The sequence below is a fragment of the Mobula hypostoma genome, chromosome 5 (genome assembly GCF_963921235.1).
Source record: "Mobula hypostoma chromosome 5, sMobHyp1.1, whole genome shotgun sequence".
Lineage (NCBI taxonomy): Eukaryota > Metazoa > Chordata > Chondrichthyes > Myliobatiformes > Myliobatidae > Mobula > Mobula hypostoma.
The window spans coordinates 11,153,797-11,171,998 of NC_086101.1; the positions used below are offsets into that span (position 1 = coordinate 11,153,797).

Below are 18,202 nucleotides of genomic sequence, written 5' to 3' on the forward strand. Positions count from 1 at the left end.
TGTTTGAACGAGACTGACAGGGAAATGGGAACCGGAGTGATGGAACAGATGATGGAGTAGTAGGTGTAAAGGTAGATGCAATGTGCAGATAGACGGAGGAAGAATACAGAGTAGATTGGGCATAATTGCAGTTGGTTTGATGGGTTAATGTGTGTCTATTCTAATATCAGAAGTATCGGGAACAAGGCTGATGAGCTTCGAGTGTGGGTCAGTACATGGAACTACAATGTTGTGGCCATTACAGAGACAGAGACTTGGCTATCACAAGGGCAAGAATTGTTGCTGGATGTTCCAGTGATTAGATATTTCAAAAGGGGCGGGGGTGGTGAACGAGGTGGGGGATTGGCATTGCAAATTAGGGATCGTATCACAGCTGCAGAAATGGAGGGTGTCATGGAAGGATTGTCTACTGAGTCAGTGAGGGTGGAAGTTTGAAACAGGACGGGGACAATCCCTCTATTCAGAGTATTCTATAGACCCTCCAAAAAGCAACAAGGACGCTGGGGAACAGATCGGGAGGCAGATTTTTAAAAGGTGCAAACATAACAGGGTTGTTGTCATGGGAACTTTAATTTGCTGAACATTGATTGGCACCTGCTTGGTGCAAGAGGATTAGATGGGGTGGAATTTGTTCGGTGTGTTCAGGAAGGATTAGTGCAGTCTGTTAACAGGCTGACTACAGATACTCACCGAGGAGGGAGCTCAGTGAATTTGGCTGAATGTTGAGATATGGGGATTGTCTTCTGAGGAAAGATTGATCAGGTTGGACCATGGTCCCTGGAAAATGAGAATATTTGGCAGTGAAACAAGTGTAGCCCCCTGCGGCCACCCTCAGGGTCGCTCGGCTCGCTGTTGTCTAGGGAAACAGCCTCGGCCCCGGCAAACTGGGTAATTCGTTTGTGTGGATGCTGTGTGAGGTACCCCACCCCGCCCAATTAACAGACAATACACCAGATGCAATTAAATGATTTACAGTTTATAGATATTACTGGAACTATATAATTAAAAGAGAATAAAATATAAAAGGAAAATAAAAGGCGCCACACTTATCAAAGTTCAATCTCTTCGTGCACAAAAACCGTTGGAGCTCAAGGACCTTCTTCTTCACCCTGCGACCCCCTCGGACCACCTCGACCGGCCGCCTGGGACCAACAACGGTGGTCGACCAGATGCTCCACACAAGTCCGACTCCATTTCCTCGCCGAATGTCCTGCTCGGGGTCCGACCCCTTTAGCGGACTCACAGCACCTGGTCCATCCTCTGTCTTGCTCTCCCACCTTCTGCCCCCAAACCCCCTCGCAAACAGTATCTTCAAATACACCAAAACCATAACAACTAGCCCAATTGGTTAATAGCACTCTCTTATCAAACTCTAAAGCAAAAACAAACTGCTAGCGCAAAGTTTTTCAGCGTTTAACGCAACAAAGCCGCATTCCCCAGATTAACATAACAAAGACGCCATTTTAAATAGCCTCCGCAGTAACATAAAAGTCGAAACCCCCTTACACAAGTCTGAGATGAGAGGACCAAATCACAAATGAGAAAATCTGCAGATACTGGAAATCCAAGCAACACACACATAATGCTGGAGGAAGTCAGCAGGCCAGGTAGCATCAATGGGAAAAAGTACAGTTGACATTTCGGGTGAGGCTGTGCTGAGAATGCTGTGCAGAGCTTTGTTCTTATTGCCTAAAACAAGATATTGTAACAATGTAGTCTGTCCAAAGGAGTACATTCAGATTGGAGGATTGTGACTAGTGGTGTCCCACAAGGATCTGTTCTGGGACCTCTACTTTTCATGATTTTTATTAACGACCTGGATGTGGGGGTAAAAGGGTGGGTTGGCAAGTTTGCAGATGACACAAAGGTTGGTGGTGTTGTAGATAGTGTAGAGGATTGTCAAAGATTGCAGAGAGACATTGATAGGATGCAGAAGTGGGCTGAGAAGTGGCAGATGGAGTTCAACCCGGAGAAGTGTGAGGTAGTACACTTTGGAAGGACAAACTCCAAGGCAGAGTACAAAGTAAATGGCAGGATACTTGGTAGTGTGGAGGAGCAGAGCGATCTGGGGGTACATATCCACAGGTGGATAGGGTATTTAAGAAAGCTTATGGGGTGTTAGCTTTCATAAGTCGAGGGATAGAGTTTAAGAGTCGCGAGGTAAAGATGCAGCTCTATAAAACTCTGGTTCTGGTTAGGCCACACTTGGAGTACTGTGTCCAGTTCTGGTCGCCTCACTATAGGAAGGATGTGAAGGCATTGGAAAAGGTACAGAGGAGATTTACCAGGATGCTGCCTTGTTTAGAGGGTATGCATTATGATCAGAGATTAAGGGAGCTAGGGCTTTACTCTTTGGAGAGAAGGAGAATGAGAGGAGACATGATACAGGTGTACAAGATAATAAGACGAATGGATAGAGTGGATAGCCAGCGCCTCTTCCCCAGGGCACCACTGCTCAATACAAGAGGACATGGCTTTAAGGTAAGGGGTGGGAAATTCAAGCGAGATATTAGAGGAAGGTTTTTTACTTAGAGAGTGGTTGGTGTGTGGAATGCACTGCCTGAGTCAGTGGTGGAGGCAGATACACTAGTGAAGTTTAAGAGACTACTAGACAGGTATATGGAGGAATTTAAGTTGGGGGCTTATATGGGAAGCAGGGTTTGAGGGTCGGCACAACATTGTGGGCCGAAGAGCCTGTACTGTGCTGTACTTTTCTATGTTCTATGTTGGGTAGGCTTACCAGATTAATAACTGTGAGAGTTATCACATCATGAGAGATCAGATAGTTTGGTTACTTTTTCCCTTGTAGTTTAGAAAACAATGATTGAACTTGTCTGTTCAACTAACACCCACATTGGGCTTCATAGGGCAGATACAGAGGTTTCCATTAGATAACAGTACAGCTCAGCACAGAACAGGCTCCTTGGCCAACAATATCAGTGGCAACCAAAATGCCAAATACAACTAATCCCATGTAACTGCATGTGATTCATATCCCTCCATTCCCTGCTTGTACTTTTTCCTGTCTGAATATATTTTAGACATTTCATTTGTACCCACTTCTCTCAGTTATCTTGTGACACATTCCAGACAATTTCCTCCTTCCCCCTAATCCTATGTCCAAGTACAAGATTTCCACTGGAGGAGAAAGCACTGACTAACTAGCCTATGTATGCCTATCATATTTAAAATACTGTACATCAATCAGGATGCCCGTCGGCCTCCAACACTCCAGAGAAAACAATTTATTTGTCCAACTTTGCGCTGTACTTAAAACTCTAAGACAACATTCTATTAAACCAGTTCTGCGCTCTCTCCTCCACTGCCCTCACATACCTTCTGTAATGTGGAACACAGAATATTCCAGTTGTGACCTGACTAAAGTTTTGTGCTGCTGCAACATGACTTCCAGGCTTTTCTGATCGACGTCCCAACGGGTGAAGGCAACGGTGCTGTAAGCACCTTTATCACCCTATTTACCTGCACACTTTCAGGGTGCTATGAACTTGCACCATACGATTGTGCTGTAAATCAGTGCTTTTGAAAATATGGAATAGTACAGATTAGCAACAAGTTTTTTACTCTCAATGTCTATACCGTATTAAGCTAATCCCTTCCACCTGTACATGATCCACATCCCTTCATTCCCTGCACATTCATATGTCTATCTGAAAGTATCTTGGATGCCACTGTCATAACTGCTTCCAACACTATCCCTATCAGCTTGTTTCAGGCACATGCTGCTCTCTGTTTAAAAAAAATATACCCTGCATATGCCTTTAAACTTTTTCCTCCCACTGAGAGGACAAGTTTCTGACTGCCTTCCTTATCTACACCTCTCATAACTTTTTAAACCTCTGTCAGGCGTCCCTCCAGCCTGTGATCCTCCAGAGAAAGCAATCCAAGTTTGTCTAACTTCTGGTTATAGCTCATAACTTCTAATCCCAGCAATAAGTACATTTCATGTCAAAGAAATGTATACAATATACATCATGAAATTCTTTTTCTTCACAAACATCCATGAAAACAGAGGAGTGCCCCAAAGAATGAATGACAGTTAAATGTTAGAACCCCAAAGCCCTCTCCCAGCTCCCCTCCCACACATAAGCAGCAGCAAAGAAGTTATCATCCCCCTCCCCTACCAGCAAAAAAGCATCGGCAACCCCACCGGACACTCAAGTGTGCAGCGAAGTATCAATAAAGACACAAACTTGCAGTATCCCATAGACTACTCATTCACCCAGTATTCGACATACCACAGGCTGTCTCTCTCCTTAATAAGGGAAAAAAGAGGTGTCCTCGTTTCACAGCAAGAGGGGAGATATAACAAAACAACTTGCTGATTTATGGTATTAAAAGTCTGTTGCGTCGCTTTTTCTGAGCTCTGTGCCCAAAGAACTTGGGTCTCTGGGCACACGTAGCCAGCAGCCAGCTCACTGCTTTCGATCTTCCATCTCCCACAACATACCAGGTGGCAGCATCAAATCGAATCCACTGGCCTCCAGAGCCACAAAAATCCGGCACCCTGAAGGCACGCTAGTCTTCTCGGCCGTGTCCTTGGCATGTCGCTCTCCTCTCCTTGTAGCTGATGCCTTCCAATCCAGGCAGCATCCTGGTACACCTCTTCCATATCCTCTCCAAAGACACCATATCCTTCCTGGAATGGGGCAGGCAGAATTGCACATAAAATTCCAATTACTGCCTAGACAAAGTTTTATACTACTACTACTCTTCCTCCTTCCTCCATTTCATTGTAAATAATGAAAGACAATATTGTGAATTAAATTCAAGTCACTTCTATAACTTAGTAAAGTTTTCAAATGAAAATTATCAACCTCCCCCCCCCCAAAGCTAGTACTGTAGTGCAGCCTGAATTTGCTTTCTTTCAACCTTTTAAGCTTCACATTGTAAAAGATGTTCAACTGTTTCATAATGATAAAACCTGCACATTCCAGAGTGATGTTTTCCAACAAAATAAAAGGAGGAATTAAGCATAGTATGCCCAATTCTAGGTCAAGTCAATGTAATTCCTTCCCTTCTTGTTTTACCCCCTTCTCCCATCAATCCAACAGTTTTGTGTATTCTGTATTCATAACTTATGCCCATTATCCCACATCTTGCCATAATCCCCTAATTCTTAACCCCAGCAACCCCTTAACTTCTAATTTGCTAAGTGGATGGTTGATGTCCACAGATGAACTTTTAACACCTTTTCTGGCCAAACAATCAACTCACTCATTCCCCTCAAAACCTCTGTGTGCAGGGACCCATAAGCAGAAGACATGCAGACCATGCTTTGAATATGAAATAAAGTTTGAAGAGCTTCCAGCAGTAAATCTGACCTACTGCTGGAATGAGCTGTTTTGAGAAAAAGAAACTGAACAAATTACAACTTTGCGAGGACAAATTTCCTCCACCCACTCTCAGCCCAAAATGCTGGCAACCGATTGTGCTGTATATACAGATAAACGGTTAGTAAGATGTTTCTTTATTGTTACATGTAATTCAGGCACAAAAACAGCCACACCAGCATTCCCTGTTAAATTCTCTTTAGATCCATCAGTAAAAATGGTCAAGATATCATAATTTTTTTTTACCATCTTGATGAACCAACAGACTCTCAGGCATATCAGGATCCTTCGATTTGATTAACTCATGCAACCTGATAAAGCCATTGGAAAAATTCAGGGTGGGGTTACAGAGAAAGCTACAGTGGGACATATTGCCTAATATAACAAACCTATTCCTAGCGTGACAAGCACCCAGCCACCCAAAACTAAAAACACTCTTCTTGTGATGTTCCTGACAGTCTTCCAGCACACTTTTAACAGGGTGATCACTCCTCTGACCCCTCAAATTAATCCAGTATGCTTCTACCTACACAACTGTAAGGGGACGACCATATCAGACCACAACGCAGTCTTAAACCCCGTGCTTGTATCACATCCAAACATTTTAAATTTGAAGATGAAGCTGATCCATAAGCCACACAGCTATAATCAAGTACAGATCTTATTAAGTTTTATAGAGCTGTATCATGACTTCCTGACTCCTGTACTGTATGCCCCTAGTGATGAAGGCAGGTATTTAGAACATAGAACAATACAGCACAGTACAGGCCCTTCGGCCCACAAGGTTGTTCTGACCCTTAAACACTACCTCCCATATAACGCCCCCCCACCTTAAATTCATGCATATACCTGTCTAGCAGTCTCTTAAATTTCACTAGTGTATCTGCCACCACCACTGACTCAGGCAGTGCATTCCACGCACCAACCACTCTCTGAGTAAAAAAAAACCTTCCTCTAATATCCCCCTTGAACTTCCCACCCCTTACCTTAAAGCCATGTCCTCTTGTATTGAGCAGTGGTGCCCTGGGGAAGAGGCACTGGCTATCCATTCTATCTATTCCTCTTATTATCTTGTACACCTCTATCATGTCTCCTCTCATCCTCCTTCTCTCCAAACAGTAAAGCCCTAGCTCCCTTAATCTCTGATCATAATGCATACTTTCTAAACAAGACAGCATCCTGGTAAATCTCCTCTGTACCCTTTCCAATGCTTCCACATCCTTCCTATAGTGAGGCGACGAGAACTGGACACAGTACTCCAAGTGTGGCCTAACCAGAATTTTATAGATCTGCATCATTACCTCGCAACTATTAAACTCTATCCCTCAACTTATGAAAGCTAACACTCGTAAGCTTTCTTAACTACACTATCAACCTGTAAGGCAACTTTCAGGGATCTGTGGATATGTACCCCCAGATCTCTCTGCTCCTCCACACTTCCAAGTATCCTGCCACTTATTTTGTACTCTGCCATGGAATTTGTCCTTCCAAAGTGTACCACCTCACACTTCTCCGGGTTGAACTCCATCTACCAATTCGCAGCCCACTTCTGCATCCTATCAATGTCTCTCTGCTACCTTTGACAATCCTCTACACTATCTACAACACCACCAACCTTTGTGTCATCTGCAAACTTGACAACACACCCTTCTACCCCCACATCCAGGTCGTTAATAAAAATCACGAAAAGTAGAGGTCCCAGAACAGATCCTTGTGGAATACTACTAATCACAATCCTCCAATCCGAATGTACTCTGTCCACCACGACCCTCTGCTTTCTGCAGGCAAGCCAATTCTGAATCCACCTGGGCAAACTTCCCTGGATCCCATGCCTTCTGACTTTCTGAATAAGCCTACCGTGTGGAACCTTGTCAAATGCCTTACTAAAATCCATATAGATCACATCCACTGCACTACCCTCATCTATATGCTTGGTCACCTCCTCAAAGAACTCTATCAGGCTTGTTAGACTCAACCTGCCCTTCACAAAGCCATGTTGACTGTTCCTGATCAGACCATGATTCTTTAATGCATGTAGATTCCATCTCTAAGAATCTTTTGCAATAGCTTTCCCACCACAGATGTAAGGCTCACTGGTCTATAATTACCCGGACTATCCCTACTACCTTTTTTGAATAAGGGGACAACATTTACCTTGCTCCAATCCTCCAGTACCATTCCTGTGGACAACGAGGACATGAATATCCTAGCCAGAGGTTCAGCAATCTCTTCCCTCACCTCATGGAGCAGTCTGGGGAATATTCCGTCAGGGCCCGAGGACTTATCCGTCCTAATGCATTTTAACAACTCCAAAACCTCTTCTCCCTTAATATCAACATGCTCCAGAACATCAACCTCACTCGTATTGTCCTCACCATCATCAAGTTCCCTCTCATTGGTGAATACCGAAGAGAAGTATTCATTGAGGACCTCGCTCACTTCCACAGCCTCCAGGCACATCTTCCCACCTTTACCTCTAATCAGTCCTACCTTCACTCCTGTCAACCTTTTGTTCTTCACATAATTTAAGAATGCCTTGGGGTTTTCCTTTACCCTACTTGCCAAGGCCTTCTCATGCCCCCTTCTTGTTCTCCTCAGCCCCTTCTTAGCCTCCTGTCTTGCTACCCTATATTCCTCAATAGACTCATCTGATCCTTGCTTCCTAAACCTCACGTATGCTGCCTTCTTCCACCTGATTAGATTTTCCACCTCACTTGTCACCCATGGTTACTTCACGCTGCCATTCTTTATCTTCCTCACCGGGACAAATTTATCCCTAACATCCTGCAAGAGATCTCTAAACATCGACCACATGTCCAGAGTACATTTCCTGGCAAAATTTTCATCCCAATTCACACCTGCAAGTTCCAGATTTATAGCCTCATAATTTTCCCTTCCCCAATTAAAAATTTTCCTGTCCTCTCTGATTCTATCCTTTTCCATGATAATGCTAAAGGCCAGGGAGCGGTGGTCACTGTCCCCCAGATGCTCACCCACTGAGAGATCTGTGACCTGACCCGGTTCATTACCTAATACTAGATCTAGTATGGCATTCCCCCTAGTCAGCCTGTCCACATACTGTGACAGGAATCCATCCTGGACACACTTAACAAACTCTGCGCCATCTAAACCCTTGGAACTAATCAGGTGCCAATCAATATTAGGGAAGTTAAAGTCACCCGTGAAAACAACCCTGTTATTTTTGCACCTTTCCAAAATCTGCCTCCCAATCTGCTCCTCGGTATCTCTGCTGCTACCAGGGGGGCTATAGAATACCCCCAGTAGAGTAACTGCTCCCTTCCTGTTCCTGACTTCTACCAATACTGACTCAAAAGAGGATCCTGCTACATTACCCACCCTTTCTGTAGCTGTAATAGTATCCTTGACCAGTAATGCCACCCCTCCTCCCCCTTTTCCACCCTCTTTATCCCTTTTGAAGCACTGAAATCCAGGAATATTGAGAGTCCATTGCTGCCCTGGTGCCAGCCAAGTCTCTGTAATGGTCACTACATCATAATTCCATGTATGTATCCAAGCTCTCAGTTCATCACCTTTGTTCCTGATGCTTTTTGCATTGAAGTACATGCACTTTAGCCCTTCCACCTTATGACCTTTACACCCTTTTGTTCTGCTTTTCTTTCCTCAAAGCCTCTTTATATGTTAAACCTGGCTTTACTCCATGCACTATACTTGCAGTTCTCGCATGACCTTTATCCTCCTCCACCTCACTATCTGCTTCCCCTCCCCCTGCAAATCTAGTTTAAACCCTCCCAGAGCAGCACTAGCAAACCTTCTGCAAGGATGTTAGTCCCCCTGCAGTTCAGGTGCAACCCGTCCCGTCAGAACAGGTCCCACCTTCCCAGGAACGAGGCCCAATTGTCCAGAAACATGAAGCCCTCCCTCCTGCACCAACTCCTTAGCCACGTATTTAGCTGAATTATCTTCCTATTTCTAGCCTCACTAGCACGTGGCACGGGCAGCAATGCTGAGATTGCAACCCTGGAGGTCCTGTCCTTCCACTTTGCACTTAACTCCGTAAATGCTCTTTGCAGGACCTCCTCTTTCCTATCCACATCATTGGTCCCAACATGGACCACGACATCTGGCTGCTCTCCCTCCCTCTTGAGAATACTGAGAACTCGATCTGAGATATCGCGGACCCTGGCACCAGGGAGGCAACAGACCATCCGGGATTCTCGATCCCTTCCACAGAACCTCTTATCTGTTCCGCTAACTATCAAATCCCCTATCACTACTGCTCTCCTCTTTTCCCCCCTTCCCTTCTGAGCTGAGGGTCCAGTCTCAGTGCCAGAGATGCGACCACTGCAACTTGTCCCTGGTAGGTTGTCCCCACCAACAGTATCCAAAACGGCACACTTATTACTGATGGGAACGGCCACAGGGGTTCTCTGCTCATTCTGTCTATTCTCCTTCCCTCTCCTGACAGTCACCCAGCTACCTGCCTCCAGACTTTTAGGGGTGACTACCTCCCTGTAACTCCTGTTTATTTCTGTGTCTGCCTCACAAGTGATCTGAAGTTCATCCAGCTCCAGCTCCAGTTCCCTAACTCGGTTTGTCAGCAGCTGCAGCTGGATGCACCTTTTACACGTGTAGTTATCAGGGATAATTGTGCTCGCCCTGACTTCCCACATCCTGCGAACGCAGCATTCGACTGCCCTAACTGCTGCCTCCATTACATACTCTTAAGTTAATTAGAGTAATTAAAGGAACCTACCCAGCCTTACCTCACTGAGATCAAGCTCGTCCTCAGCCTCTGCTCGCCAAGGCCTCTTGAGCCAAAGCCTTCCTACTCTGTCTCACACTACTCCGTCACCCGCTACTACATCAGCTGCTCCGTTAATCTGCTCGCTTTTTAAACTCTGCTGCTGTCTCACGGGTTGACTTTCACGCATTTGCACAGAAGTGCCCCGTTCAAACTGCTGAAGAAACAACCGCCCCTTCTCAATCTGCTCGCTTTTTAAAACTCTCCCGCTGTCTCACAGGCCGACTTTCATGCTTTCATACACATCTTTTTTTGCCACTCTATCTATTTGCATTGCCAATATCAGGAAGATTGGACTTTAACCCCAAATTGCTCTGCATATCAATATCAATAACTGTATCCTTTTCACTTACACTTGACCTTCCGAAGTGCAACACCTCACTTGTTCAGATGAAACTCTATTTGCCATTTGTCTGCTCAGATCGCCAAATGATCTAGTCCTACTGTATCCTTTGACAACTTTCTTCACTACTCAAAATTCAACCAATATTTGTGTTGTCTGCAAATTTGCCAACTCACCTATCTACAACTTTGTCTCAGTCATTCATATGTTAGATTAGATTAGATTATGAGGACACGCAGTCCTCTTTTATTGTCATTTAGAAATGTATGCATTAAGAAATGATACAATATTCCTCCGGTGTGATATCACAGAAACACAGGACAGACCAAGACTGAAAAACTAACAAAAACCACATAATTATAACATATCGTTACAACAGTGCAACAATACCATAACTTGATAAAGAACAGACCATGGCACAGTAAAAAAGTTCAAAGTCTCTCGAATGTCCCACATCTCACGCAGACGGGAGAAGGAAGAAAACTCTCCCTGCCATGCCTGACCACAGACCGACTCTGAGTCGTCCGAAAACTTTGAGCCTCCGACCAGCCCTCCGACACCGAGTACTGAGCACCATCTTGCCGAACGCTTCGACCCCAGCCTCGGTCGCCAGCAGCTGGCAAAGACGGAGATTTTGGGGCCTTCCCTCTGGAGATTCTTGATCACACAGTAGCAGCGGCAGTGAACCGAGCATTTCAGAAGTTTCTCCAGATGTTCCTCTGTGCCTTCTCACGCCTGTCTCCATCAAATCAGAATTGTGCACAGCATCCTACTTACAAATGCGATATCATTTCACCGGAGAGCTGCGTGCACTGCATCGCGCCACCATCTTCTCCTCCCTCCTCCTATATATATTGTATATGTACTGTGTGTACAGTTCCCCATGGATCCTGTGCATCTCAGAATGTTCAAAGATCACAACTCTGAAATTCTTCTTCTCCAGTTAGCCCTGAAACCACGAAAGAAAAGAAAGGCAGCATGATCATCCAACCCCAAATCCCCCCTCCCCACACAAAAAAGTGAACAAACACCGAACAAGCAAATCGACCTCCAAATCCCTCCTCCCACACAAAAAAGAACAAAATGGCAACAGGCACATCAACCCCCAAATCCCCCTCCCTGCAAAAAAAAAATCAGCAAGTTTAGGCAAAAAACATAGAGTACTAAAAAGCTATAGGACTGAAAAAAAAATTCTTGTCCAAGTCCACATCCAAAACTCGGAAGACTTGGGTAACACTCTCCAGGCAAAGCGACAGGCTTTTCCCTGTCCGGCAGCGAGTGATTGAAAGACAGGCAGCCGGCACTCACCCTCCACATTCACCTCAATCTTAATCATCCTGATCAACCCACCATGAGAGGCCGTTCAGTTTCCTTAATGAAGACCATGTAGTCAACATCCACTGCTCCACTGTTATAAATCACCTTCTTCACCTCCTCAAAAACCTCAATCACATTTGCAAAACATACACTACTCCACACAAAGCCATCCAAATACGAGCAGACCCAGTCCCAGAGAATACTCTCCAATAGCCTCTCTATCACTGATATAAAATCCATGGGCTGTCACTCCGAGATTATTTCCTTCTTGAAATATGGAACAACATTCGCTATCTCCAATTCTCCAGGACTTCATTTCTGGCCAGCATTCCACCATTAACCCCAGCCTTCTGTGGGCAAGACAGAGAAAAGAGTTTTGTCAAAATGCCAGAAATCCTAGAAAATCCCAGAAATTTCCTCTCTTGCCTCTCTCAGTTACTGGTTGTGATGAATCAGGAGGGAAAGCCTCATCCTGGGAGTAGATGCGGCAGAGACGGAGGAACTGGGAATAGGAAATGGCATTTTTGGAAAGCCTTAAAGAGGCTTTCCGTTCCACGACATCTCAAATGTCCTCTTTCTTTAAGGATCGTGGTTTCCCTTCTGCCGTCATCAATAATGCCCTCACCCGCATCTCCTCCATTTCCTGCACTCCGGCCCTCACCTCATCCTCCCACCACAACAATAGGGACAGAGTTCTCCTTGTCCTCACCTACCACCCCACCAGCCTCCGGATCCAGCACATTATCCTCTGAAATTTCCACCACCTTCAACAGGACCCCACCGCTAAGCACATATTTCCCTCTCCACCCCTCTCCGCTTTCCGCAGGGATCGGTCCTTCCGCGACTCCTTATCCACATGTCCCTCCCCACGGATTTCCCACCCGGCACTTATCCCTGTAAGTGTAAGTGCTACACCTGTCCCTACACCTCCTCTCTTGCCACCATTCAGGGCCCCAAACAGTCCTTCCAGGTGAGACAACACTTCACTTGTGAGTCTGTTGGGGTCATCTATTGCATCCGGTGCTCCTGGTGCGGCCTCCTCTACATCGGTGAAACCTGACGCAGATTGGGAGACCGCTTCGTCGAGCACCTCCATTCCGTCCGCCACAACAGACAGGATCTCCCAGTAGCCACCCACTTCAACTCTGCTTCTCACTCCCATTCAGATATGTCCGTACATGGCCTCCTCTACTGCTATGATGAAGCTAAACTCAGGTTGGAGGAGCAACACCTCATATACCGTCTAGGTAGTCTCCAGCCCCTTAGTATGAACATTGAATTCTCCAACTTCCGGTAATTCCCTCCCCCTCCCTACCCCTATCCCTATGTCACTCTGCCCCCTCCCCCAGCTGCCTACCACCTCCCTCATGGTTCCGCGTCCTTCTACTACTCATTGTGTTTTCCCCTATTCTTTCTTCACCTTTCCTGCCTATCACCTCCCTGCTTCCCCTCCCCCACCCCTTTATCTTTCCCCTTACTCGTTTTTCACCTGGAACCTACCAGCCTTCTCCTTCCCACCCTCCCCCCACCTTCTTTATAGGGCCTCTGCCACTTCCCTCTACAGTCCTGACGAAGGGTTCCGGCCCGAAAGGTCGACTCATTGTTTCCACGGATGCTGCCCGACCTGCTGAGTTCCTCCAGCGTGTTGTGAGTGTTGCTTTGACCCCAGCATCTGTAGAATATTTTGTGCTAAATACAAGGGGACATGGCTTTAGGGTGAAAGGAGAAAGGTTTAGGGGGAACATTAGGAGGAACTTCTTCACTCAGAGAGTGGTGGGAGTGTGGAACAAGCTGCCATCTGACGTGGTAAATGCGGGCTCACTCTTAAGTTTTAAGAATAAATTGGATAGATACATGGATGGGAGAGGTCTGGAGGATTATGGGCAGGGTGCAGGTCAATGGGACTAGCAGAATAAAGTTTCAGAACATACTAGAAGGGCCAAATGGCCTGTTTTTCTGTGCTGTTGTGTTCTATGGTTCTATCACGGGTAAAGCCCTCCCAAAAACTGAGCGCATCTACGTGAAACACTGTTGTAGAACAGCAGCATCCAGCAACAGAGATCCTCACTGCCCAGCCCAGGCTCTTTCCTCGCTGCTGCCATCAGGTAGAAGGTACAGGAGCCTCAGGACTCACACCACCAGGTTCAAGAACAGATATGAGCCCTCAACCGTCAGACTCTTGAACAAAACGGATAACGACACTCACTTGCCCATCCATTGAAATGTTCCCACAATGAATGATCTCCCCTTAAAGATTATTTTTATTTTATGTTCTCAAACTTTATCGCTATTTATATATTTTTGCATTTGCACAGTTTGCTGTCTTCTGCACTCTATTTGATCTTTCATTGCTCCTGTTACAGCTACTGTTCTGCAGGTTTGCTGAGTATGTCCGAAGGAAAATGAATCTCAGGGCTTATTTATGTAGTCTGACAACAAAATTTGCTTTGAACTTTGTATAGATCAGAATCAGGTTTATTATCATCAGCATGTTTCGTGAAATTTGTTAATTTAACAGCAGCAGTTCAATGCAATATATAAAATAGAAAAAGAGGATAAAAATAATAAATAAATCCATCAATTACAATATACCTATATTGAATAGATGAAAAATCATGCAAGAAACAGAAATAATATATATTGAAAAAGTGAGCTGGTGTTCACGGGTTCAATGTCCATTTAGGAATTGGATGGCAGAGGGGAAGAAGCTGTTCCTGAATCACTGAGTGTGTGCCTTCCGGTTTCTGTCAAGTCAAGTCACTTTTATTGTCACTTCAACCGTAACTGCTGGTACAGTACACAGTAAAAACGAGACAATGTTTTTCAGGACCATGGTGCTATATGAAACAATACAAAATCGACACTGAACTATGTAAAACAACACAAAGACTACATGAGGCTGCAGACCTACCCAGGACTGCATAAAGTGCACAAAACAGTGCAAGCCAGTACAATAAATAATAAACACGACAATAGGCACAGCAGAGGGCAGTAGGTTGGTGTCAGTCCAGGCTCTGGGTATTTAGGAATCTGATGGGTTCGGGGAAGAAACTGTTACATAGTCTGGTCGTGAGAGCCTGAATGCTTTGGTGCCTTTTGCTAGATGGCAGGAGGGAGAACAGTTTGTATGAGGGGTGCGAGGGGTCCTTCATAATGCTGTTTGCTTTGCCGGTGCAGCGTGTGGTGTAAATGTCTGTGATGGCAGGAAGAGAGACCCCGATGATCTTCTCAGCTGACCTCACTATCCGCTGCAGGGTCTTGTGATCCGAGATGGTGCAATTTCCGAACCAGGCAGTGATGCAGCTGCTCAGGATGCTCTCAATACAACCTCTGTAGAATGTGGTAAGGATGGGGGGTGAGAGATGGACTTCCTATCTGATGGTAACAGTGAGAAAAGGGCATGCTCTGGGTGCTGGAGGTCCTTAATAATGGACGCTGCCTTTCTGAGACACTGCTTCTTGAAGATGTCCTTCCTGGATTTTTGTAGACTCGTACCCAAGATGCAGCCAACTAAATTTACAGCCCTCTGCAACTTCTTACAGTCCTGTCAGTAACCCCCGCCCCCCCGCCCCCGTTGACCTATTGTGGTGATAGATCCCACAGGCCCTGGGGATTTATCCACTTCATTTCTCATTGAAAGACCTAAAACCACCTTCTTCATTTCAAATTGTCCTGACCTAGTAGAATTTCCCAGATTGATTTCTCTATCTTCCTTAATCCAACCCTAAGCAAACAGCTTTTGTCACCCTCTTGCTTATAATAAATGAAAAAAATGCCTTGGTATTTTCTTTAATTCTAATTGCCAGTGGCATTTCATGTCCACTTTTAACCCTCCTTATTCCTTGCTTGTGTTCTTTCTGGCTTCCTTTATGTCCCTGAAACTTCCTGTCTGAATTCAGCTTCCAAAGACTCAGGTATTTCATCAGGCAGCATCTGTCGAGAGAAAAACAGTTAATGTCTCAAGTTGATGAACTAGGAAAGGCTAGAAGTCAATAAACGTGATCACAAGCAGCTTTAATAATTGTGCTTCATGAATTTATGTTGCATTTTGCCTGACGACTGTTATTTCTCCATCTGTCATTAACTGCAGGTTCCGGGAGTGAACCTCGGATTCAGATGAAGGGATACCATGAAGCGGGAATCCAGCTTGTGTGTAAATCCAGTGGATGGAATCCTGAGCCGGAGATCCAGTGGATTGGTGGGGATGGGAATGCATTAACAGAGGCTGAGACAAAGTACCACAGAGACTCGGATCTTGTAAATGTCGAGAGCAGTGTTAGAGTAACGAGACAATCATCAGGCAAACTGAAGTGTATTATCAGGAGTCAACATTTGAAAACAGAACATACAGCAATGATTACAATATCAGGTTTGTAAATTTCAACATTGAAGGGGGAAGGTGAACTAATTTCTGCTGAAAACCTGAATACCAAAGGATAGTAATGTCTTAGCCAAAATCTTACGCCTGTTGAAGACTGTCACTTGTATTTAAACAAAGTCTACTGTTAGTGACAGTTTTGCTGTTTGTGCATCTTTTAAATCTGGCACACCATTACAGGCCAATTGAATCCACAACTTGTCCATTTGGGTTGAACATCAACACATATTTTCAATCCTTTGACACTCAGGTGAAAATTAAGTGGATACAACTTGGAACATTTCCAAAAACATTAGCATTACAAAACATTTCCCAAAGCATTAGCATCTGCTGCATTGACCTACCTGTGAACTATTGACATTGCTATTGCCCAAGATGTTGCAGGTGTGGGCCAATTGGAAAAAAAGAGATCCAGAAAAATAATCATCCAGATTACTACTTGAAACCTCTATAAATTGGCCCAGGGCTAATACGATCAGAGTAGAATTCCTGGCTCAATGATCAGTGTGGGAAAACCCCTCATAATTTTGTATCCCTCTGTAAAATCTCCCCTCGATCGTCCACGTTTCAGTGAATAAAGTTCAAAGCAAGTCAACTTAGGCTGCAAAACATCTTATTCAATTTCAAGCTAACATTCCACTCGTGTACTGAATACATTGATGTATGAAGGCCAATATGCCAAAAAGTTTTCTTTATGACCCTATCTACTTGAAACACCACTTTCAAAGAATTATGGACTGTATTCCCAAATCCCTGTGTTCTACTACACTCCTCAGTGCCCAACCACTCACTGTGTAAGACCAACCCTGGCTGGTTCTACTGAAGTGCAACACCTCACACTTGTCTGTGTTAAACTGCATCTGTCATTTTTCATCCCATTTTTCCAGGTCTTCCAGATCTGCTGTAAACTCTGATCATATTCCTCACCGTCCACTGACCCCCAATCTTGATGCCATCTCTAAATTTGATGATACAGTTTACCACATTATCATCCAGTTTGTTGCTATGGATGATAAACAACAATGTACCCAACACCGATCCCTGCGGCAGACCACTAGACACAGGCCTCCAGTCAGAGAGGCAGCCACCTACAACACTCTCTGACTTCAAACGAGAAATCAAAGTCTCTTGCAATCTTGAAAGCCAAGTGACTGAAACTTTTTGACTAAACTGCCATGCAGGACCTTCTCAAAGGCCTTGCTGAAGTACATGTAGACAACATCCACTGCCTTGCCTTCATCAACTTTCTTTGTATTTTGCTCAAAAAATTCTGCAAGATTGGTTAGACAAACTTATCACACACAAAGCCGTATTGGCAATCCCTAATCAGTCACTGTCTATCCAAATACTTTCATATCCGGTCCCTTAGAACACTTCCCAAAAACCTCCCCAGTACTGACGTCAGGCTCATATGCCTATAATTTCCTGGCTTATTCTTAAACAGCAGAACAACATTAGCTATCCTCCAATCCTCTGGCAGCTCACCCATGGCTAAAGATGTTTAAAAAATCTCTGATAGGACCCCTGCAATTTCTGCATTAGCCTCCCACAGGGTCTGAGAGAGCATCTTGTCAGGTCCTGTGATTTATCCACCCTAATTTGCTTCAAGACAGCAACACCTTCTCCTCCGTAATCTTTATAGGGTCCATTACCCCGTTACTGCACAGCCTCACGTCAATAGATTCTGTCTCTCTCACGAGTAAATACTGATGCAAAAATCCATTTAAGATCTCCCACATTTCTGTCAGCTCCATGCATGGATACCACTCTGATCTTCCATATGTGGATAAATGACACAAAGGTTGGAGGTGTTGTGGATAGTGTGGAGGGCTGTCAGAGGCTAGAGCGGGACACTGATAGGATGCAAAACTGGGCTAAGAAGTGGCAGACGAAGTTCAATCCAGATAAGTGTGAGGTGGTTCATTATGGTTGGTCAAATATTATGACAGTATATAGTATTAATGGTAAGACTCTTGGCAAAGTGGAGGATCAGAGGGATCTTGGGGTCCGAGTCCGTAGGATGTTCAAAG

General features: G+C 44.8%; 1 protein-coding gene across 6 annotated transcripts in view; it reads left to right on the plus strand.

The window, feature by feature from the left end:
* The window catches only part of LOC134346577 (butyrophilin subfamily 3 member A1-like), a 154,027-nt gene that overhangs the window by 88,023 nt on the left and 47,802 nt on the right, over positions 1-18,202 (plus strand). For all 6 annotated transcript variants that reach the window (XM_063048002.1, XM_063048000.1, XM_063048005.1 and 3 more), the window contains one exon: positions 15,885-16,163. In XM_063048002.1, coding sequence (XP_062904072.1) covers positions 15,885-16,163 — 279 coding nt within the window. The remainder of the gene's footprint in view (positions 1-15,884; positions 16,164-18,202) is intronic.